Genomic DNA, 25,456 nt, shown 5'->3' with positions numbered 1-25,456 from the left:
TCACAATAAGAAATCAAAGCTGATTATCTGAGGTTGAAGGAAGGCATCACAGTAGGAAGTTAGGATGTCTTGCCCAATATCCATACCTGAGCCAGTGATCAGACTAGGAACCTGCTGACTGAAGAAGTTACCCTGTCCTAGAGGAATGGACCTGTAACCCAATATCAAGTATCTGTTGCAATGAGTCCCTCTGTTCTTTGCCAAAGGGATCTTCAACCATTTACTTACATTAATAGACACGAAGGAAAGGAGAATACCCAGACAGCTGGTAGACTATTGGGTGCAGGGTCATAGTTGAGATTGGTATCTGGAGATCCAAAGCATCTTCATGGTCCCACTATTAGAGTGAAGGCATATGGGGAGGAGATAACAGATGGAATCCTGGCCATTTGACCAAAGGGTCAGTTTACAACAGGTCCACTGTGTTTACTGATGTACCCAGGGATCATTGATCCAAATGTCTAATTCAGACTGTCATACTTAGCAACTGGCACAATCCCAAACCTGGATCCTGGAAAATGACTGTAGACTACCACAAGCCCATTCAAGTCATAGTATTGATTGCATTTGTTGTGCTAGTTGCTAGAACAAATTATGACTTCAGATATATGGCATATAGCTATTGATTTGGTGAGTAAGTCCTTTTTTTTATGGGATTTTTTTTTTCATTTATTTTTATTAGTTGGAGGCTAATTACTTTACAATATTGTAGTGGTTTTTGTCATACATTGACATGAATCAGCCATGGATTTACATGTATTCCCCATCCCGATCCCCCCTCCTACCTCCCTCTCCACCCGATTCCTCTGGGTCTTCCCAGTGCACCAGGCCCGAGCACAACAACAATACTCATTCACAGTTTTACCTCAGGGCTATGGTAACTATCCCCTTTCACAATGGAATCTGGGCCAACTGGACATTTCACAGAACATAACATTGATTAATTCCACCAGTGACACCACAGTGATTGAAAGAATGAACAAGAGGCAACCATCACATACTTTTTATAAGACACATGCACTCCGGAGGACAGAGTAAATCCTAAAAACTGGGGGTATCTGCCACTTCAAAGCTTTTCAAGATAAAGACTCCCTTGGTGTAGTAGTGTCTAGGGCTACTACAACAAAGCATTGCAAACTGGGTGGCTTAAAACAACAGAAATCGATCACCTTCATAGACCCAGAAGCTAAAATCCAAACATCAAGATGTATCAGCAGGGTCATGCTTACTCTGGAAACTTTAAGGGAATCTTTCCTTGCCTTTCAAAGTTTTTGGTGGCTTGCTGGAAATCTTTGCCATTTCTTGGTTTGTAATCACTTGAATCCTTAATTGTCACATGGCATTTTCCCTGGGTATCTGTCTTCACATGAAAGTGAAGTGAAAGTCTCTCAGTCGTGTCTGACTCCATGGAATTCTCCAAGCCAGAATACTGGAGTGGGTAGCCTGTCCATTCTCCAGTGGATCTTCCCTACCCAGGAATCGAACTGGGGTCTCCTGCATTGCAGGCAGGTTCTTCACATGGCCATCTTCTTATAAGGACACCAGTCATACTGGATTAGGGGCCCAACCAATTTCAATATGAACTTATCTTAACTGATTATGATTTTATTTTCTTAGGCTCCAAAATCACTGAGGACAGTGACTCCAGCCATAAAATTAAAAGATGCTTCCTCCTTGGAAGGCAAACTATGACAAACCTAGACAGTGTATGAAAAAGTAGAGACATCAGTTTGCCTACAAAGGTCCATATAGTCAAAGTGAAAGTGAAAGTCGCTGAGTCACGTCCAACTCTTTGCAACCCCATGGACAATACAGTTCATGGAATTCTCCAGGCCAGAATACTGGAGTGGATAGCCTTTCCCTTCCCCAGGGGACCTTCCCAACTCAGGGATCAAACCCAGGTCTCCCACATTGCAGGCAGATTCTTTACCAGCTGAGTCACAAGGGAAGCCCAAGAATACTAGAGCGGGTAGCCTATCCCGTCTCCAGCGGATCTTCCCAACCCAGGAATCAAACCAGGGTCTCCCCCACTGCAGACAGATTCTTTACCAACTGGCTATCAGGGAAACCCATATAGTTGAAGCTTTAATTTTTCTAGTAGTAACGTGCTGATATGAGACATCAAGAAGTGAGTGCTGAAGAATTAATGCTTTTGAATTGTGGTGCTGGAGAAGACTTGAGAGTCACTTGAACAGCAAAGAGATCAAACCAGTCAATCCTAAAGGAAATCAGTCCTGAATATTCATTGGAAGGACTAACACTGAAGCTGAAATTCCAATAATTTGGTCACCTGATGTGAAGAGCTGACTTATTGGAAAAGACCCTGATGCTGGGAAAGATTGAAGGCAAGAGGAGAAGGGGACGGCAGAGGATAAGATGGTTAGATAGCATCACCAACTCAATGGACATGAATTTGAGCAAACTCTGGGAGATAATGAAGGACAGAGGGGCCTGGTATGCTGCAGTCTATGGGGTCACAAACAGTCAGACACAAGAGAGTGACTGAACAAAAATGACCGGTTATATCTGCAATGATCTTATTCCCAAATAAGGTCACCTGCTGTGGTACTGGTGGTACTGGGGGTTAGGATTTCAACAAACCTTTGCTGGAGAATGCAATTCTACCCATAAAATCTAGGAATGTCTGTAAATTACAGTGAGAAAGAAAATTTTTCCCAATAGGCAGAATTTTCGGTGACACATCTGATCATCTACTTTGTTTCTGTTATTTGTTTATTTGTTTTTTGATTGCCCAGCATGTGGGATCCTAGTTCCTTGAGCAGGGATCAAACCCACACCCCCTGCAGTGGAAGCATGGAGTCTCAACCACTGGGCTGCCAAAGAAGTCCCTGATCATCCACTCTGTGTAGAAGGAAGGAAAAACAAATGTCCAAAAATTAGAAAAGACTCATGGGCAATGGTGAATGGGCTAACTGGCTGGGCAGGAAACTCGGAAGAAAAAAGGTGGAAACTAAGAATATCTGAGGTGGAGTCACATGGATGGACATAGGGTAATGAGTACAAGTGTGAAGATTTTTATAACACCCATCAAAAATGATGCACTAAACAACCAAACAGACAAAAGGGCTCAGCCAGTTGATGTCACTCAGCCTTGTCAGCAGTCTTCTCAACACCAGTATGGTAGACACATCCACAAAGTACAACAGATCAAGGACCCAACAGCAGACTCCACTCACTAAGGCGGATCCAGCTACTCTGCTCCTCCGGGTCCAATTTTCCCAGCAAAAGAGACCAATGTTGAGTCTCTCGGGGGCCGTTAGTCCTCGAGGAGATCAATGAACTCTTGTTGACAGATTGACTATGCTGGCTCCTTTTTGTCCCTGAAGGGACAACAATTTACTCCCATGGGAACACCTACCTGTTCCAGATATGAATGTGCTTTTTGCTGCCTACCTGACCTTAGTTGGCACCACTATCTGGGTGCCTACAAAATACCTAATCCACAGGCATGAAATCCAATACAACAGAGCACCCCAACCAGGAAACCCACTGTACAACAAAAAAAGGTCTGAGAGAGAGCTCATAATCATGGGATCCTCTGGCCTAGTCACTTCGTGCCCCATCAGAAGTTGTCAGCCTAAAACTGTTGGAATAGCCCACAGGAGGTACAGCTGAATCTCCAGCTAAGAGGCAATACTGTTCAAGGACAGGGTGCCGTCTTTGAGAACAGTCTTACCAGGAAAAACAGCAAGTACGTCACTGAACTACAAACTCTGACTTCCGTGTGAATGCTCGTAAGCTTCTTGTGCCCAGGTCCCAGCAAACAAGATGCAGAGACACTGTCTTGTGAAGAGTTACTCTTGCTGATTGGCAAGGGAGATGGGACTGCTGTTACAGAGTGGGGGTAGAGAGTAACAAGCGACAAACTTGAGTGGCCCTCCCAAGTACCTTTTGGTACTTCCTAATAGAATTTTAAATGAGGATGAGAAATTTAGCAACTTCAACGTGAGGACAGTAGGATTACCATGGCCTCCATCATCTTATCGTTGAGACTAACAGAGGTGACAGCTGAAGACAGAGGATACAGGATGAACAGTAGAAGAAGGAGATGATGAGAACCACCTCTGGCCCCCAAACCAACAGCAGTGCTGGGGACTGTAGCTCATCCCACTAACTCTCCTCTTCTGAATGACCTGTCTGGGAGAAAGGCCCTTGGTGCTGTGGAAGAGCTGCTCCCTGCAAGTATAAAATGGATCCATGCGTCACATGGGGTTAACTGTAGCAGGCATGGGGACACAGCACTCAGATACCCTTGGAAAAAGGCCTCACTGCCTGGCTGTGGGAAGATGCTGCAAGGACAGCCTCCAGCTGTTAACCCTTCTGGGGTCTGCCTCAGTTTCAAGCTGAGATCACATTTGGAAGGCAATCCTCAAGCAATGACTAGACGCAAAAGAGGTACTAAGTGCCTGAATGTTTCACCCAAACTTTAACAAACAGCCTTTCCTCTGGAGCTTTCTGAGGTGCTGGGAGAGTCTTTGTAACTTTGGTTCAAGAGTCTGACCCTCCAGTACTCTTGCCTGGAGAATCCCTTGGACAGAGGAACCTGGTGGGCTACAGTCCATGAGGTCATGGAGATAGACACAACTGAGCAACTTACACACACACAAAATTGAGGAGATACTTGATGGTGCAAGGGTACACTTTATCTACTCTCCCATCTCCTGCAGGAAGCAGGACGGAGCAGGCAGCACCTGGGAGGCAGGATGGCTCACCCCCATCCCCCATCCCTTCTGGAAGTCTTGGGGCCTCAATGCCTGCAACAGCTGGCCTTGGGCAAATAAAAGACTAAGTTGTTTACTGGCAAAAAAAAAAGTCTGACCCTGGGTCTTCCCGGGTGGTCCAGGGGCTGGGACTCTGCACTCCCAGTGCCGGAGGCCCCGGTTTGATGCCTGGTCAGGGAACTCAACCCCACATGTTGCAACTAGTTTGTATGCCACAACTAAAAACATTCTGAGTGCCGCAACCAGGACTGAAGATCCCACATGTGGCGATGAAGACCCAGCACAGCCAAATAAATACAAAAATATTTTTAAAAAAAGAAGAAGAAGAAGATTCTGACCCTGCTTAGTCCTGCTTCCTCACTTTCCCTTTCACAGGTGTTACTTCCCCAGAAAACCTTCTCTCTTCTGACCCCCGCTGTCTGTTTCCTAGAGAAGCTAATGTCAGACTAGCCACAACTCGAGATTTCTTGTTTGAGAGCTATTAAATGTACAAGAATGACTTTAAAAGCATAAACTACTTGAAACAAAATGAAAAGGTGAAACCATTTTATAGAAATCAGATGTTAACTAGCAGAAAACATTGAACTTACAGAAATTCATTTAATTCACTAGCATATGGTATTCCCTTTTGATCATAAAGTGAATCATAAAACAAATTTTGACCTTGTATCTAACTTCATCTTCAGAAAAAGTATGCTATCAATTATTAGATACCCCCAACTCCTATTTTTAAAAACAAATTAAGGAAGAATACTCCACTCAGAAATAGTGGACAGAAGATAAGCTGACGATTGGTTGGAATAAGAAAGGTTGGGGACTTAGTCCAACTTTTTAAATTTAGTCCCCTATGTACTTGAGGATAAAAGAATATAGGGTCTTCTCCAAAATCACTATGCATACATGCGTGCTCAGTTACGTCCAACTCTTTGCAACCCCACGGACTGTAGCCCACCAGGCTCCTCTGTCCATGGGATTTCCCAGGCAAGAATACTGGAGTGGGTTTCCACTTCCTCCTCCAGGGATCTTCCCAAACCAGGGATCGAACCCTGGTCTCCTGCATCTTCTGCATTGACAGGTGAATTCTTCACCACTGAGCCACCTGGGAAGCCCAAATCACCACAGATATCCTCTTTATTTCAGCAGGAAAGGTCACAGGGATCCCTATATATTCGGCATCTGAGATGCCTGTCAAGCTCCCTTTATAGGAATTCCCAAAGGCCCATCACAAAGTCTCTCAAGAAGATGGCAACAGCCAAGTAGTACAATCCTCAGTTCCTCCAGGGCTACTATTTATGCCCTCTGTGTTTCAGATTCTGCATTTCAGTAAAAATTAGGTCATTATCTCAGAAGCAGTTTACAGAAGAGCTAATTCATGTCCTAAAAACAAGAACTGGCCCAAAGCTAAGAGGCTGATAATCTTACAACCTCATCCAGGACAGTGTTCAGGCTGAGATATAACTACTCAGATATAACTATTAACTAGACCCCAATAATCCAATATTCAACCTGTGTGCAGTCAATATCTTTCTCTCTATCACCCATGGAAATCAACTGATCTTCTCACTACAGATAGAAATTCTCCAGAACTTATGAGGGGAGCTACCTCAGTAAACACCAGCTAAACTAATCCCATCCTTTCCTTCCAACCTTTACAAAAAGTCTCTGCCTTGCAGCTACCCAGCTGGCATGCATCTCAGTGGATGCGGGATGAGAGATGACGTTTATGTGATAGTGAAGCAGAGAGGGCTTTGAAACAAAGGCTGAGGGAGCTAGGAGAAGGCAGAGCCCACCCAGCACCACCACTGTCACCACCACCAGCCCAGTAAATGTGGAAATGAGTGACCTCTAGCTGGTACAACTGGGGCTGGGGGGACGTCTTAGCAAGGGACTAGGCACAAGTTAAGACAAAGAGGTAGAGAGGATGATTTGTGAAGAAGGCAAGTTTATCATGAATTGAGGCAAACTGAATGTGTGTCCATCTTCATACTCTTGTCTTCCTCATTGACTCCTACTCGCCCTTTAAAAGTAAATTAGCTGACATGCCTTAAGAAGCCTTCCCTGTTCACATTCAAACCTTGACTTAGTACTACTTCAGGGTGTTGCTGTGAGACCTATGATAGCATATGTTACCTTCTGTTGTGACTGCCTTCCTAAATTGAGATATAATTCACAAACCATAATATTCAAACTTCCAAGGTACACAATTCAATGGTTCTTAGTACAGTTACAAAGCTGTACAGTCATCACCAACATCTAATTCCAGAACATTCTATCACCCCAGAAAGACAGCCCATACCCACTGGCAATCGTTCTTCTTTCACTCTTCCTTCCAGCCCTTGACAAAGACAACCACAAGTCTACTTTTGTCCTTATGGATCTACCAATTGTGGACACTTTATATAAATGGGACTATATAATTTATAAACTTTTTACCTGCCTCCTTTCCTAAATCTAATATTTTCAAAGTTTATCCATGTCATAGCAGAGAAGAATATTTCACTCCTTTTTATGACTGAATAATATTCCATTGTTATCTATGTATACCACATTTTTTTATCCATTCATCAGTTGATGGACATTTGGACTGCTTCCCTTTTTTTTCTTTTTTCCCTCTTTTGTTCATGCCATGCAGCATATGGGATCTTAGTTCCCTGACCAGGGATTGAACCCATACCCCCTGCAGTGAAAGCTCAGAGTTTTAACCACTAAACCACCAGAGAAGTCCTGGAGTTTCTGCCCCTTTCTGGCTGCTATGAATAATGCTGCTATGAACACCAGTGTATAAGTTTTTAAGCGGACCTAAGTATTCTGGATATACACTTAGGAGTATATCCTAAGTTCCCTGGATATACACTTAGGAGTGGGATTACTGGGTCATATGGTAACATTTGAAGAACCACCAAACTATTTCCCATTGTATACCCCCACCAGCAACATCATTGTCTTTTCTTTATCCAGCCCTCAATTTTCTGGAGGGCAGGGGACTGACAAGTCTTCTATAATAGCCCCCGCACCTAGTATAACACCTAGGGCAGCACGGTTGTCTATGAGTATTTGTGAAGTGAACAACTAAGGAATTTGGTTTAACCTTGTGCTTTCTTCCAGCAAAATACTCTCTCCCAGTATCTTTAACCAGCCTCTTTTATCTATTCTAAGAAAATGACATACTCTTAGGTGCCAGCAATTCTTGAAATGGGTGGTCTATGATTGCTGGAGAATAGGATTGTGACCTGCATGGGGCTGCTCACCCACACATTAGAGAAGCTAAGATAATCTCATAGTAGAATCACGTGTTTTCAAGTTAGTACCAGTTGGCGGGCAGGCAGATGTTCACGCATATTTTCAAAGTGAGCCTCAGCAAAATAGGTACAGGACATGTTTGGTGTCCAGACTCTGCTGGCCCTGCTGCCAATAACACTACAGTGAACCTGGGTAGAGAAGGGAACAAAATAACTCCCACATGGGGCAAGAGGAAACATATGGGGCCCATCCCATATGTGGGTAGACTTTCCCTTCTCCAGGGGATCTTCCCAACCCAGGGATTGAACCCAGGTCTCCCGCATTGCAGGTAGATGCTTTACCAGCTAAGCCACAGGGGAAGCCCAAGAATACTGGAGTGGGTAGCCTATACCTTCTCCAGCAGATCTTCCTGACCCAGGAATCAAACATGGGTCTCCTGCATTGCAGGCGGATTCTTTACCAACCGAGCTATCACAGAAGCCCCAAATGAGTGCGGAAGCAGATTCATTCTCAGAATCTCCAGAAAAGAACTCAGTCTAGTCAACACCAGGATTTCAACTTTGAGATACAGAGAGCAGAGAATCCAGCCAAGCCACTGTACTCTGATTTCTGACCTACAGGACAATAAATAAATACATTTGTGTAGTGTTCAGCCACTCAGTTTGTAGCAATGTGTTATGACAGCAATAGAAGACTCATATATTACTGAATGTCAGCATATTAAATGCCAATATTCTATGGTCCTGAAGTACGAGAACTACTACTTTAATGGAAAGATTCATTAAAATTGCACATTTCCAGGACAGATTCACAGTCCACTACCAAATGTTATTTTTATAGCAAATCCATGGGAGACTTCTACTCGTAATTACTGAGTATTTTTTACATGTCACCTAAGAATAATGTGGGCTTCCCTGGTGGCTCAGTGGTAAAAACTTTGCCCGCCAATGCAAGATATGTGAGTTTGATCCCTGGGTCAGGAAGATACAGTATTCTTTTCTTTACTTGTTTTTTAATTGAAGGATAATTGCTTTACCGAATTTTGTTGTTTTCCGTCAAACATCAACAAGAATCAACTATAGCTAGGGAAATCCTATGGACAGGAGAGCCTGGCGGGCTACGTCTATGGGATCAGAAAGAGTCAGGCACAACTTAATGACTAAACAACAACAGCAAGAATAATATACCAATTTCTAAGTAATTATCTTCTCCAACATTTACAACTTTAGCATTAACTTTTAAAAAGAAAATAGATAATTACTTGTCAAGTCTTTTTCAAATTGTCTTACGTTTATTCACTTTAGATGTACATCTCTTTCCTAATACATTTAATGTATTTTATTAAATTCACATTTCATATAACCAGGTATGACTCACATTAACAAAAGTCAGTGATTGTTAATAGAATCCAGTGAATCAGTGTTTACAAAAACATGAGAATGTAAATGAAGCCAAAGATTTATAGGCCTCAAAAGTACAAAGGCAAAAATCACTCGTAGTTTTTGTGTAAAGCCAATAATATAGAATTGTGTTTTAATAGGACTTTATTGGTATGATGACCATATTTCAGTATCGATATTTTTTAAATTGGTAGCTCACAGTTGCTTGTGGCTTTCTTACAACCATACAACACTTCCTCCAATCCCTGATCTGCACAACACATGCTTAGAATATCCAAGTTCTACCGGTTCCAACTAGTGCTTCTAAATTACGACAATGCCAACAAAACTGGATTTTCAGACTCTGCAAAATGTAATATAAAATCAGTTTGGAACATGGACACTTACTTTTTCTGAGTTCTTTCAGCCAACCTTGCAATCTCTATAGCTGCCTTTCTTGCTTCAAAATCTTCTCTTCTCACCACCTCTCCAGTACCTCGGTAGCCTAGCTCCACCAACTGGCGGGCCAGACCTTCATCCTGAAAAGAAAATCGATTGTTAGGTTTGTGGATGAATGAGACATTTTATCAATGTATACTGAATAACTGTTTCAAATGAAAAAGCAAATGTATTATTTAAATATGAGACAAGATATGTTAGACATGAAAAGTTAGAATTCTTTCCAACAATAATTTTATAAACATCTGATTTGTCATCGCTTTCCCAGAGATGTAGGATGGGAAAAAAATAATAATAACATCACACACTAAGTTTTCTCTAAGGGATTGGAAGACAAAAGTCTGTTATGTTTTTAATCAATTTATGAGAAGAGCTGTAGATAATTAATAAAGTATCCTTAAAACAATAAAACTAAGAGACAATAGTATTTATACAAGAAAGACTTTATAAAAAGCAATTGCACAAAAAAGAAAACTGGGTTGCTTTCAGAAAGCTCAATACTTCAGAGACTTACTTCCTTGAAGTCAATTAACTGATGACACAGGGCATTACAACTTCAAATACAAAGCAAAGAGCAGATGAATTTCCTGTTTGAGTAGAAGGATATTGTTTCCATGTAATGTCGCTACCAATAAAAACAGAGAAGTAGAAACCCAAGATGACCACAAAAAGCTTCAAACTGAAAAAAAAAAAATATTTCCCTACAATTCTCTGGATCTTTTATATTTCAGTTCAGTTCAGTTCAGTCGCTCAGTTGTGTCCAACTCTTTGTGACCCCATGAACCACAGCACGCCAGGCCTCCCTGTCCATCACCAACTCCTGGGTCCACCCAAACCCATGTCCATTGTGTCGGTGATGCCATCCAACCATCTCATCCTCCGTTGTCCCCTTCTCCAGCCCTCAATCTTCTCCAGCATCAGGGTCTTTTCAAATGAGTCAGCTCTTCGCATCAGGTTACTTTAAAAATTGTCACACACATTTCTGTTATTTGCATAGCATATTCAAAAAAGAGCAGCATCTCCCCATTGAAGAGGTGGTATTTTACTTGAAGTTACTAATATAAAGGCTTAAGTATTACTTGCGTGTGCATGCACGCTAAGTCACTTCAGTTGTGTCTGTGTGACCCTATTAACACTAGCCCACCAGGCTCCTCTGTCCATGGAATTTTCCCAGCAAGAACACTGGAGTGGGTTGTCATGCCCTCCTTTAGGAGATCTTCTGCAGCCAGGGACCAAACCCATGTCTCTTACATCTCCTGTATTAACAAGCGGGTTCTTTACCACCAGCGCCACCTAGGAATCCCATATTATATAACAATATGTATATTAACATTTTACATTATCCCTTATATTACCATCTTAATTAAGCAGAAAACTTCTGTAATATTGTGAAAATAGCATTTATTTTATTGTTACAGACCCTCACTTAATACATCACTGCTGAATGCAAGAACTGCCTCAGTTCAGTTCAGTCGCTCAGTCGTGTCCGACTCTTTGTGACCCCATGAACCACAGCACTCCAGGCCTCCCTGTCCATCATCAACTCCCGGAATCCACCCAAATCCATGTCCATTAAGTCAGTGATGCCATCCAACCATCTCATCCTCAGTTGTCCCCTTCTCCTCCTGCCCTCAATTTTCCCAGCATCAGGGTCTTTTCAAATGAGTCAGTGCTCCACATCAGGTGGCCAAAGTATTGGAGTTTCAGCTTCAGCTGAAACTTCATTCCCTCCAGCTTCATTCCCTCCAATGAATATTCAAGACTGATCTCCTTTAGGATGGACTGGTTGGATCTCCTTGCAGTCCAAGGGACTCTCAAGAGTCTTCTCCAACACCACAGTTCAAAAGCATCAATTTTTCGGCGCTCAGCTTTCTTTATAGTCCAAGTCTCACATCCATGCATGACCACTGGAAAAACCATAGGCTTGACTAGATGGACCTTTGTTGACAAAGTAATGTCTCTGATTTTTAATATGCTGTCTAGGTTGGTCGTAACTTTCCTTGGTTGGTCGTAACTTTCCTTCCAAGGAGGAAGCATCTTTTAATTTCATGGCTGCAATCACCATCTGCAGTGATTTTGGAGCCCAAAAAAATAAAGTCAGCCACTGTTTCCACTGTTTCCCCATCTATTTACCATGAAGTGATGGCAATGGATGCCACGATCTTAGTTTTCTGAATGTTGAGCTTTAAGCCAACTTTTTCACTCTCCTCTTTCACTTTCATCAAGAGGCTCTTTAGTTCTTCTTCACTTCCTGTCTAGCAGAATTAAAATGAGAAAACTTAATTCATGGTTAATAATCTATTCAACCCACAGTGGCTAAAGTTCAAATCACTCAAACAAAATAAAAAATTCAGATACTGTCAACATGGAAAACCTGACTACTTTATTTTGCTAAACACTAAAAGCAAATACTGAAACCTGTGTAGCAATATGGGTACATTTGCCAAGAGAAGACAATGCAAAGCATCAGGGCTTGCCAGGGTTCTTTCTTTCGTGACTTGTTCCCCTGCTCACTATACTCTATCCCAGGCTACTGTCCTCTGAACCACAAAACTGAGCAAATGCCTCCACCTAGTGGAGTGAACATTTAATAGAAAAGGGATGCAGATTTTGAGTTTGATTTACAAAAAATGAGATGACTTGAATATAAATTTTCTTAAATACATTACTAAAAGTGAGCTCAAGGGAAGAATTCATAGCTGAGCTCTGTGAGACTGTGGGGTTCTTCTAGCAGCAGAACATAAGTTGCTTGTGGTCAACAGAGCATTTTATATAATAAAGACCATTAAAAAGTTGCTGTATTGACTAGTTCTTCTTGTTCTTTTTCCTACACCTCTTTCTGCTCTATACCACAGCGTGCTACGGAACTGACCAGCCAGGTATAAGGAACCATGGTTCATCACATATAACAGTGATTGAATTAAACCCAACCCAACTACAGCATTAATTTTGCATATGGAGTGAATTATGCATTGTTGTGTACCCTACCAGAGCCACACTGAATCATTTGGATAGTTCCATGCTCATTGACACTAATATGTTGTTGTTCAGTGGCTAAATCATGTCTGACTCTTTATGATCCCATGGACTGCAGCATGCTAGGCTTCTCTGTCCTTCACTATCTCCTGGAGCTTACTCAAACTCATGTCCATTGAGTCGGTGATGCCATCCAACCATCTCCTCGGTCATCCCCTTCTCCTCCTGCCTTAAATCTTGCTGAGCATCAGGGTCTTTTCCAATGAGCCAGCTGTTCGCATCATGTGGCCAGAGTACTGGAGCTTCAGCTTCAGCATCAGTCCTTCCAATGAATATTCAGTGCTGACTTCCTTTAGGATTGACTGGTTTGATCTCCTTGCAGTCCAAGGGACTCTCAAGAGTCTTCTCCAGTACCACAGTTCAAAGGCATCAATTCTTTGGTGCTCAGCCTTCTTTGTATTGTAACAAATGACAAGATCAAGTAGAAAGTTGAAGTTGTTTCCCCACTTAACCATAACCATGTTCTAACTGGTGGAGTCACAAGTCATCTCTCTACTTTAAATGGTTAATCATCTTTAAATAACTTATCTTTAAAGAAACAGAAATAAAAGTTTTATTCACTCACATATTCATTCATTCATTTGCATTTCTGGTGATTTTCATTATTTTGTGTAGATCCAAGTTTCTTACAGAAACATGATTTTTCTTCTACCTCAAAAACTTTAACAATTCTTGTAGGAAAGGTCTGCTAAGGGACTTCCCTGGTGGTCCAGTGGCTGAGACACCATGTTCCCATTGCAGGAAGCCCAGGTTCGATCCCTGGTCAGGGAACTAGATCCCACGTGCTGCAACTTAGGTGCTCACATGCCACAACTTGTTGAGTTCACATGTCCTTGTGTCGCAGTTAAGACCTGGCACAGCCAAACAAATAAATATTTTTTTAACAGTCCTACTAACAACAAGTTATCTTGACTTTTTTTTTTTTTTACTAAAGAAAATATTTATTTCACCGTAATTTTTTCTTCAAATTTTATTGAGATATAATTGACATACAGCACTATATAAGTTCAAGGTGTATAGTATAATGATTTGATTTATATACATCATGAAATTATTACTGCAATAAGTTTAGTTCACATCTATCTCATACAGATACCAAATTAAAGAAAAAGAAAAATATATATTTTTTCCCTTGGGATGAGATCTCTTAGGATGTACTCTCAACAACTTTCGTATATGATATAAGTGAGTGAAGTGAAAGTCGCTCAGTCGTGTCCAACTCTTTGCGACCCCATGAACCGCAGCATGCCAGGTCTCCCTGTCCATCACCAACTCCTGGAGTCCACCCAAACCCATGTCCATTGGGTCGGTGATGCCATCCAACCATCTCATCCTCCGTCATCCCCTTCTCCTCCTGCCCTCAATCTTTCCCAGCATCAGGGTCTTTTCCAGTGAGTCAGCTCTTCGCATGAGGTGGCCAAAGTATTGGAGTTTCAGCTTTAACATCAGTCTTCCAATGAACATCCAGGACTGATATCCTTTAGGATGGACTGGTTGGATCTCCTTGCAGTCCAAGGGACTCTCAAGAGTCTTCTCCAACACCACAGTTCAAAAGCATCAATTCTTCAGTGCTCAGCTTTCTTTATAGTCCAACTCCCACATCCATACATGACTACTGGAAAGTAGTCAGTCCATGGAATTCTCTGGGCCAGAATACTGGAGTGGGTAGCCTTTCCCTTCTCCAGGGGATCTTCCCAACCCAGGGATCGAACCCAGGTCTCCCGCACTGCAGGTAGATTCTTTACCAGCTGAGCCACCAGGGAAACCCAAGAATACTTGAGTGGATAGCCTATCCCTTCTCCAGGGGACCTTCCCGACCCAGGAATCAAACCGGGATCTCCTGCATTGCAGGTGGGTTCTTTACCAACTGAGCTATGACATAAAACAGCGTTAATTATATTTGTCATGTTGTACATTATATCTCAAGTACTCATTCATCTTATAATTCCAAGTTTGTACCTTTGCACTGCCTTAATTTAATTCCCCCTCCCTCCACCCTCCTGAATCTCTAGTAACCACAAATCTGATCTCTTTTTCTAAGAGTAGGTTTCTTTATTTGTTTTTAAAGTACATTGACCTAGAACACTGTTAGTTTCAGTTAACAGCACAGAGATTTCATATTCCTATCAAATAATAACCATGATATCCAGTTAACAAATATCTCACCATACAAAGATATCACATAGTTATTGACTCTATTCCCCACACTGTACATTTCATACCCATAACTCACTCACTTCTATGCACCTGGAGGTCTGCACCTCTTAATATCCCTCACCTATTTCTCTCCTCCCTCCAGTTCATTCCCCTTTGGCAATCACTTGTTTGTTCTCTGTATCTATGACTCTACTTATGCTTTGTTAAATATATCTGTTCATTTGTTTTGATTTTCTAGACTCTACATATAAGCGAGATCATGGAGTATTTGTCTTTGTCTGTCTGATTTATTTCATTTAGCATAATGCCCTCTAGGTCCATCCATGTTGGCAGAAATGGCAATGTTTCATCCTTTTTTTATGGCTGAGTAATATTCTATTGTAACCACATCTTTATTCATTCCTCTGTTGATGGAACTTAGGGTTTCCACATCTTGGCTAGTATAAATAATTATGCAATGAACATAGGGGTGCCTATGTCTTTTTGAATTAATATTTTCATTTTCTTTGGAGTAGAATTGCTGGATCATATAGTAGCTCTAGTTTTAAATTCTTGAGGAGTCTCCATACTCTTTTCCACAGTGGCTGCAGCAATTTACATGCTCTTCAACAGTGCATAAAGGTTCCCTTTTCTCAACAACCTCATCAGTATTTGTTATTTGTTGTCTTTTTCATAACAGCCATTCTGAAATTTGTGAGGTGTTACCTTCTGGTTTTGATTTGCATTTCCCTGATGACTAGTGACGCTGAGCAACTTTTCATGCATCTGCTGGCCATGTGTGGATCTTCTGTGGAAGAATGTATATTCTGATTATCTGTCATTTCTTTAATCATTTTGTTTGGGTCTTTCTGACATAGAATTGTATGAGTTCTTTGGATATTTTGGGTATTAACCCCTTCTCAAATGTATCATCTGCAAATATCATCTCCCATTCAGTAAGTGGTCTTTTTGTTTTGTTGATAGTTTCTTTTGCTATGCAAAAGCCTTTTAATGTGATGTAGTCCCATTTATCTATTTTTGTTTTTGCTTTTCTTGCCTGGGGAGATATTTCCAAAAATATATTTCCCAGACCAATGTAAAAGAACATACGGGCTATGCTTTCTTCTATAAGTTTCATAGTTTCAAGTCTTGCATTTAAGTCTTTAATCCATTTTGAATTTATTTTTGTACATAGTATAAGAAAGTAGTCCAGTTTGACCTTTTTGCACACAGCTGTCCAGTTTTCCCAAAAGCATTTATTGAATAGGCTGTCTTTTTCCCATTGTATATTCTTGTCTTCTTTGTCATATATTAACTGCCCACTAAAGTCTGGGTTCATTTCTGGGCTCACTCTTCTGTTCTATTGATATGTGTCTGCTTTTGTATCAATACTATATTATTTTGATTACCATAGCCTTGCAGTTTAATTTTAAATACAGTCCTTTCTATATTAAGATTGTTTTGGATTTTCGAGGTCTCCTGTATTTCCATAAAATTTTAGAATTTGTGCTAGTTCTATGAAAAATCCCACTGGTATTTTAACAGGGGTTGCATTGAATCTGTAGATTGTCTTGGGTAGTACAGTCATTTTAACAACATTAATTCCTCCAAACAATGAACACTTCGTATCTTTCCATCTGTCTGTGTTGTCTTTAGTTTCCTTCATCAGTGTCTTATGGTTTTCCAAGTATAGGTAATCTATCTCCTTAGTTAAATTCACTCTTTAAGTATTCTGTTCTGTTTGATGCAGTTACAAACAGGATTGTTTTTTCAGTTTCCCTTTCAGCTGGTTCACTGTTAGCATATGGAAAAGCAACAAGTTTCTGCATATTAATTTTGTATACTGTAACTTTACTAAATCTTATGATGAGTTCTCGTAATTTTTTGATGGTGTCTTGGGATTTACTGGGGCTTCCCTGGTGGCTCAGATGATAAAGAATCCACCTGCAATGCTTCTTTGGCGGCTCAAACAGCAAAGAATCTGTCTGCAATGCAGAAGACCCAGGTTTGATCCCTGGGTTGGGAAGATCCCCTGAAGAAGGAAATGGCAACCCATTCCAGTTTTCTTTTTTTTTTTTTCTCATTTATTTTTATTAGTTGCAGGCTAATTACTTCACAACATTGCAGTGGGTTTTGTCATACATTGACATGAATCATTCCAGTTTTCTTGCCTAGAGAAATCCATGCACAGACGAGACTGGAAAGCTACAGTCCATGGGGTCGCAAAGAGTTGGACATAACTGAGTGACTGACTAACATTTAGGATTTATTATGTATAGTATCATACCACCTGCAAAAAGTGGTGGTTTTACTTCTTCCTCTCCAATTTGTATTCTTTTTATTTCTTTTTCTTCTCTAATCGCTATGACTAGGATTTACAATACTATGTTGAACAAAAGTGCCAAGTGTGGGCATCCTTCTCTTATTCTTGTCCTTAGATAAAATGCCTTCAACTTTCTACTGTTAAGTATGATGACAGCTGTGGGTTTGTCATATATAGCCTTTATTATTTTGAGGTATGTTTCCTTTATACCCACTTTGTTGAAAGTCTTTATCAGAAGTGGATACTGAATATTGTCAAAAGCTTTTTACTACATCTATTGAAATGATCATATCCTTTTCATTCAGCAATTTGTTAATAACATATTAATAAATTGTTAAAAGAAATTTGATTAGTGACTATTAAGCCACTTTGATTGATTAGTGAAAATTGAGCCATCCTTGTATCTCTAGAATAAATCCCATTTGACCATGGTGTATGATCCTTTTAATGTATTATTGAATTCAGTTTGCTAACGTTTTGTTGAGGATTTTTGAGGATATTGATCTATAATTTTCTCTTTTGTGTGTGATATCTTTGTCCAGTTTTGGTATCTGGGTGATGTTGGCTTTGTAGAATGAGTTTGGAAGTATTACTTCTGCTTTAATTCTTTGAAGTGTTGAAAGGGATAGGAGTTAACTCTTCTCCAAATGTTTGGTAGAATTCAACTGAGAAGCTACCTGCTCCTGGAATTTGTTTGCTGACAGTTAGTTTATTACTGATTCAATTTCATTACTGGTAATTGGTCTGTTCATATTTTCTGTTTCTTCCTGTTTCAGTCTTGAGAGAGTGTACATTTCTAGGAATTTGTCCATTTCTACAAGGTTGTCCATCTTATTGTCATAGTAGTCTCTTAAACAATCGTTTGTATTTCTGCAGTATCAATTATAACATTTCCTTTTTTATTTTTTATTTTATTCGCTTGGGCCTTCTCTTTTACTTGATGAGACTGGGTAGAAGTTTATCAATTTTATTTATCTTTCAAAGAAATAACTTACTTTCATTGATCTTTGCTATTGTTTTTCTAGTCTCTATTCACTTATTTTTTGCTCTGGTCTTTATGGTTTCTTTGTTTCTACTCAGTTCAGCTTTTGTATGTTTGTCTTCTGCTAGTTTCTTTAGGTGCAAGTTTAGGTTGTTTATTTGAGCTTTTTCTTGTTTCCTAAAAAGCTTCTTTCATTATACACTTCCCTCTTAGAACTGCTTTTGCTTTCATCACCTAGATTTTGGATTGCTGGTCTTCTCTTTGATTTTTTACAGGAACTTTTTGTTTTCTCTTTGATTTCTTCAGTTATGTCACTTAATTTTTGAAAGATTTTTGCTGGATTAGTGTTACAGGTTGACTTTTTAACCTTTCAGCACTTTAGAGAACGTTATCCCATTGTCCCATGGCTTGTATTATTTCTGATGAGAAGTGCAATCTTTCCTGTCTGAGTCCATCCTTGCATTCCTATGATAAACCATACTACTTAACAGTAGTATTTAGCAGTCTCTGGATAAACTGTGGAAAATTCTGAAAGAGATGGTAATACCAGACCACCTGACCTGCCTCTTGAGAAACCTATATGCAGGTCAGGAAGCAACAATCAGAACTGGACATGGAACAACAGACTGGTTCCAAACAGGAAAAGGGAGTACATCAAGGCTGTCACCCTGTTTATTTAACGTATATGCAGAGTACATCATGAGAAATGCTGGGCTGGAAGAAGCACAAGCTGGAATCAAGATTGCCTGGAGAAATATCAATAACCTCAGATATGCAGATGACACCACCCTTATGGCAGAAAGTGAAGAGGAACTAAAAAGCCTCTTGATGAAAGTGAAAGAAGAGAGTGAAAAAGTTGGCTTAAAGCTCAACATTCAGAAAACTAAGATCATGGCATCTGGTCCCCTCACTTCACGGGAAATAGATGGGGAGACAGTGGAAACAGTGTCAGACTTTATTTTTGGGGGCTCCAAAATCACTGCAGATGGTGATTGCAGCCATGAAATTAAAAGACGCTTACTCCTTGGAAGGAAAGTTATGACCAAACTAGACAGCATATTAAAAAGCAGAGACATTACTTTGCCAACAAAGGTCCGTCTAGTCAAGGCTATGGTTTTTCCAGTGGTCATGTATGGATGTGAGAGTTGGACGGTGAAGAAAGCTGAACGCCAAAAAAATTGATGCTTTTGAACTGTGGTGTTGGAGAAGACTCTTGAGAGTCCCTTGGACTGCAAGGAGATCCAACCAGTCCATCCTAAAAGAGATCAGTCCTGGGTGTTCATTGGAAGGACTGATGCTGAAGCTGAAACTCCAATACTTCGGCCACCTCACACGAAGAGTTGACTCACTGGAAAGGACCCTGATTCTGGGAGGGGTTGGGGGCAGGAAGAGAAGGGGATGACAGAGGATGAGATGGCTGGATGGCATCACCAACTCAACAGACATGAGTTTGAGTAAACTCTGGGAGTTGGTGATGGACAGGGAGGCCTGGCGTGCTGCGATTCATGGGGTTGCAAAGAGTCGGACACAACTGAGTGACTGGACTGAACTGAACTGATCTATTGTTTCTTATCATATTCCTAGATTCATTTCTCACTCAGTTAATAAGTAAAATTAGTCTTTAGCTTTCCATTTTGTGCTATCATTTTCTGGATTGATATCAGGGTTACACAAGTCCTATAAATGATTTAAGAAAATTACATGCTTTTCTTTTATTATTTATTTTTAATTATACAAGACAGACTTAAATTCACTCCTTGTAAAAAAGTAAAATGTGGCAGATGCAGTGAATCTATATTCTGTCAATTTAGCTAAGCTAAGCTAGAGCTTTGTTTCCATAGTTTTCCTTCCTTAGTTACTTACAGGGTAGGTTAGACCACAAGAGACATTTGCAAGAGATTTGGATGATAGAAGAAGAGCAGCCATATTGTTCTCGCTCTTACAGGATCTTCTCCTTTACCTCCTCCAACTCCTGGGTCAGGTGCATGAGTATGTTCAGCTCTGTAACTAAAGATATTAGCTTCTTCTGCAGATCTAATACCATCAAAGTTGGAAGTGTAGAAGAGGTGAGGGCCTGATCCAAGTTCCAGTTTGTCCTTATGAATTCTAGCATATTTTTACAGGTCTATTTCCCCTTGTTTCCCCCACACCTCATGTAACTTTACTTCCTGGATGTCTGTCCTAATGACTTCAGGTTCCAGACACTAAAGAAACAGCCCTTCATCAACCATTTAAACAGTTCTCATAATGGTGTAGGGGAAAATCTCTATAAAAAAGTAAACATACATGACACACATATATTCACATCTACATGTGTGTGTGTGTGTCCATGTTCTGCTTCTCTTATTGAACTCCGAATGAGTCACAGTTGGCTATTGGCAATGATTCCAGAGGAATGGAAATTTAAAGGACAGATTCTCTGAATGGTTCTAGTTTACTTAGAATTGGTTCTCTGGTCTTATTAAAAGTATTACAAGCCCCGTTTATCATAGGAAAGATTATGCTGTAGTCAGTGAAGTGCAGAGGCCAAGTTATTTAATTTATCAACTTTACAGACCTGCAATGAAGTCAGGGCTTTGGGTAACCAAGTGTTTTCTGCCAGAGGACAATTTAGTGGCAATAAGAAAGATAATGGCATTGGTTCCGTCTAAGTGTATTGAAGGCTCTAAGTGTATTGAAGGCTATGGGAAAAGAAAATGAAAAGCCCAAGGCTTAGGGATTAACCAGCCACTTGGTAGCAGGTTAGTTTCACATGACTACCTCTATCATGAAAGGGGAAAACATTTGATACAATTTCATGATATTTAAAAGCTTTTCTCCAAGAGAAAAAAAAATCTCTCCACAGAGAAAAAAAATTAACCCCATTAGATAGTGGAGCAGACTTATGACTATAGCCAGAAGAGGCAAACCCATTACTACCAAATGCATCTGTTCCTATCAGATTGAATTGTTGACCTTTCCAAAGTTGAAGGGGCCCAATGTTGTCAATTTGCCACCAGGTGGTTGGTTGGTTCCCTTGAGAAATGGTGCTATATTGTAGGTATTCAACTTGGTTGTTGACGGTCAAATGCCTGTCATTTGAGTTGGATATTCAGCTACATCAGCCTTTGCAAGAGGGCACCTATACTACTGGGCCCATGTGTAGCCTCCGTCTTCCTCCATGAGCCCATTATGTCAGCACTAAAGTGGCCAATGAAAGAAGTTGGCTGACAGCAAATGGCTTAACTAGTATCAAATTTAAAAGTAAATTTCTTTACCATTCCCCCAAACATAGTCATCATTTTCCATTTTGGAGACCTTTGAAATTATGGTTGATGTAACACAAAGTATTAATTTCTCACTCCTAATCAACGTCAATAAGTTTCATTGCTAACTCACATGAAAAACTCTGCCTTAAAAAAAAATTGAAACCTTTCTTAACAATATTAAGCTTAAGCTTGGCAATTGTGCACATGTGCTACAAAGATAATTATATCCTATTGGGATATTTATTGTCTATATTTCATTCCTGTTTATTTAGATATTCAAAAATTTAGATGCAAACATTGTTTGGCACCACTACTTTTTGCCCCTCATTTATTTCAGGGACTTCCATGCAAGGCATAAAACTGAACCTTCATGATTTTAATTTTATATTATCTGTATAAAATACTAAAAGCTTGATTTTGAAGTCAGAAAATACACTGGAAATACCACCTGGCTTTTTTAAATGAATAATTCCAGAAAGATCAAATTTTCTGCCCAAGGTCACACAATTTGTTCACTGAAAAGATGGGACTAAAATGAGGTGTTTCCAGTTCCTTAAAATTATGTTCCTGGACTTCCCTGGTGGCACAGTGGGTAAGAATCTACCTACCAATGCAGGGGAAACAGGTTCAGCCCCTGGCTACAAAGATTCCACATGCCTCAGAGCAACTAACCCCATGAACCACAACTACTGACCAAGTGCTCTAGAGCCCTTCAGCTGAAACCACTGAATCCATGCACCACAATTATTGAAACCTAAAAGCTCTAGGGAGGCAGATCAGGTGGTCTGGTATTCTCATCTCCTTAGGAATTTTCCAGTCTGTTGTGATCCACACAGTCAAAGACTTTGGCGTAGTCAATAAAGCAGAAGTAGATGCTTTTCTGGAACTCTCTTGCTTTTTTGATGATCCAGTGGATGTTGGCAATTTGATCTCTGGTTCCTCTGCCTTTTCTAAATCCAATTTGAACCTCTGGAAGTTCACAGTTCACATACTGTTGAAGCTTGGCTTGGAGAATTTTGAGCATTATTTGCTAGCGTGTGAGATGAGAGCAGTTGTGCAGTAATTTGAACAAAGGACTGGTTCCAAATTGGGAAAGGAGTACGTCAAGGCTGTATACTGTCACCCTGCTTATTTAACTTATATGCAGAGTACATCATGAGAAATGCTGGGCTGGATGAAGCACAAGCTGGAATCAAGATTGCCAGGAGAAATATCAATAACCTCAGATAAGCAGATGACAGCATGCTTGTGGCAAAAAGAGAAGAAGAACTGATGAGCTTCTTGATGAAAGTGAAAGAGGAAAGTGAAAAGGTTGACTTAAAACTCAACATTCAAAAAACTAAGATCATGGCATCCGGTCCCATCACTTCATGGCAAAAAGATGGGGAAACAGTGGCTGACTTTATTTTTTGGGGGCTCCAAAATCACTGCAGATGGTGACTGCAGCCATGAGATTAAAAGATGCCTGCTCCTTTGAAGAAAAGCTATGACCAACCTAAACAGCATACTAAAAAGCAGAGACATTACTTTGCCAACAAAAGTCTGTCTAGTCAAAGCTATGATTTTTCCAGTAGTCATGTATGGATGTGAGAGTTGGACTATAAAGAAAGCTGAGCACCAAAGAATTGATGCTTTTGAACTGTGGTGTTGGAGAAGGCTCTTGAGTGTCCCTTGGGCTGCAAGGAGATCCAACCAGTCCATCCTAAAGGAGATCAGTCCTGAATATTCATTGAAAGGACTGATACTGAAGCTGAAACTCCAATACTTTGGCCACCCGATGCAAAGAACTGACTCATTTGAAAAGACCCTGATGCTGGGAAAGATTGAAGGCAGGAGGAGAAGGAGATGACAGAGGATGAGATGGTTGGATGGCATCACCAACTCCACGGTCATGAGTTTGAGCAAGCTCCGAGAGTTGGTGATGGACAGGGAAGCCTGGTGTGCTGCAGTCCATGGGGTCGCAAAGAGTCGGACACAGCTGAGCGACTGAACTGAAGCTCCAGGGACCGCAAGCCACAACTCCCAAGCGCCTGTGCAGCAGCCACTGAAGCCCTCACACCTAGAGCCTGTGCTCCAACAATAAGAAAAGCCACGGCAATGAGAAGCCGAGGAACAGCAAGGAGAAGCCCAGGAGCCACAACTAGAGAAAGCTGGAGGGCAGCAACAAAGACCCAGTGCAGCGAAGGATAAACAAATAAATGAAAGCATTGTGTACATGTCAAATATATTGTATTTAAAAAAAAATTATGTTCCTATGTAGCACATGAATGTGTTTTGGAGAAGCACTTTTCAGACTGTAGAATACCGACTGCAGTAAAATCTAACTTTTAATACGATCATTTTGGATTCCAAGTCCAAAAATTTCAATCCACTAAAAGACAGAATTACTGTTGTGGTGAATAAGTATTTGTTGAGTTCACTGCAGGACACAGATCCTTCTCAGATTCAGATGCGGAGTGGACCCACACAGCAGTGCTTGCCCTCTCTGGCCTAAATATGGGGCAACTTGGTGTTCTGGGGTCTGGCTCCAAAACAGCAGAATTTCCAAGTCAGCGTCCATTTAATCAGCCTAGTCTGGGGACTATATCAGGGCTACAGGGAAGTTGGGTCCATATCCTGCTTCTCAGGACCCGCAGACCATTATTCCAACACCCCCATCCCCCATCCCCGCTCATCCTGATTCTCCTCCAGGAGGCCGAGCCCTTTATCCTTCTGTCCTCCTCCCTGCCCCCCACCTGCTCCCCACCCATCCCCAACACATTTAAGGACTGTAGCCAATCCCAATTACGTCCGATTTTGTTGTGCTGCAGGCTTTTTCTTTTTCTTTAACTGTCAACAGTAGCTGTGCTCCATCAACTCGATAAACAAGAGTCAGCTTATGCCTGCATTTACAGGGAGCTGTAACGTGTACCCGTAATTAAAGCGCTTTCTGAACCAACCAGCTGGGTGTGACTTCAGGGAACCAAATGCCCAGAAGAACACCAGCAACACCTGGAAGGATGCTGCCTTCTGTTCTTTGGTACAAACTGGCAAAGAGAAACAGGGTGTCAGACCTGAACTGCAGACCCCAGAAGGGTCTCCGCGGGTTTCCGAATCCAGCCCCCCACCTCGAAGAGGCGGGACTTTGGAAGGGCAGCGGCCAGGAGGCGGCGAGGGCGGCGCGGGGCAGACAACCGAGGTTCCCGCGGCGCGTGTGCTGCGCGTGCGCTCGGGCACGGGTCTGCGCGGCGTCACGGACACAAGGGGCCGGGATGCCGCGCAGACCCAGGTAGGGAAGGGGCCGGGGCGGGGTAGGGACACGGACACGGCGGCTCTCCACCGCGGTGGCTTTGGAGCCGCGGTCGGGAAACTGCCGCGCCTGCAGTCTCCAAGCTTCACCGCCAGGGGGCGAACACCTCACGACGCGGGGGCTCAGGATCGTGCGCGGACCCAGGGAAGGCAAAGGCGGTGGCCACCCTACTGGGCGGCCGCCCTTACCTCCAGGTAGTACAAGTCCAGGGTCGTGATCTGCGAGTCCAGGAAGTCTTCGTAGGTGTTGAACTGCGTGACTATGTTGTCCACGGTGGTCGACGCTTCGTCCTGATCCATCGCGGTTGCCTTGGCCGAAGCGTCCCTAGCTACGGAGGCGCGGGGGCAGGGTCAGAAGATTCCACCCACTTCTTCCCTTCCAATCAGTTAGAAACCGGTGCGGAGTTTGGGGCGTTAATCCCACCCCCGTGTCTGGTTACGGTTTCAGGTTCCCGCCTCACTCCTAGGAACGCCGTCTCACGTTACCCTCCCCAAGTCCAGGCCTGACGACTTCAATCGACTCGGACTTCGATAAAAATGAGTACCTTTGGAAGAGAGGCAATTGCAATCCAAAATTGAAAAGTGTGAAACTCCTCCCATGCTATGTAGACAAAATACTACAG

General features: G+C 41.6%; 1 protein-coding gene across 1 annotated transcript in view; it reads right to left on the bottom strand.

Moving 5' to 3' along the window:
* CFAP299 (cilia and flagella associated protein 299) overlaps window positions 1-25,176 on the bottom strand; it is a 637,244-nt gene extending 612,068 nt beyond the window's left edge. Inside the window, exons 1-2 of the mRNA XM_043448481.1 lie at window positions 25,023-25,176; window positions 9,770-9,900 (exon numbers count right to left, since the gene is read on the bottom strand). Of these exons, the coding sequence (XP_043304416.1) occupies window positions 9,770-9,900; window positions 25,023-25,133 (242 nt within the window). The 5' untranslated portion in view covers window positions 25,134-25,176. The remainder of the gene's footprint in view (window positions 1-9,769; window positions 9,901-25,022) is intronic.
* Between the last annotated feature and the right edge of the window lie 280 nt (window positions 25,177-25,456).

This window comes from Cervus canadensis, chromosome 26 (assembly GCF_019320065.1).
Source record: "Cervus canadensis isolate Bull #8, Minnesota chromosome 26, ASM1932006v1, whole genome shotgun sequence".
Classification (NCBI taxonomy): Eukaryota; Metazoa; Chordata; class Mammalia; order Artiodactyla; family Cervidae; genus Cervus; species Cervus canadensis.
The sequence above is the reverse complement of the archived record's forward strand: the minus strand, read 5'-3'. Positions and strand labels throughout refer to the sequence as shown.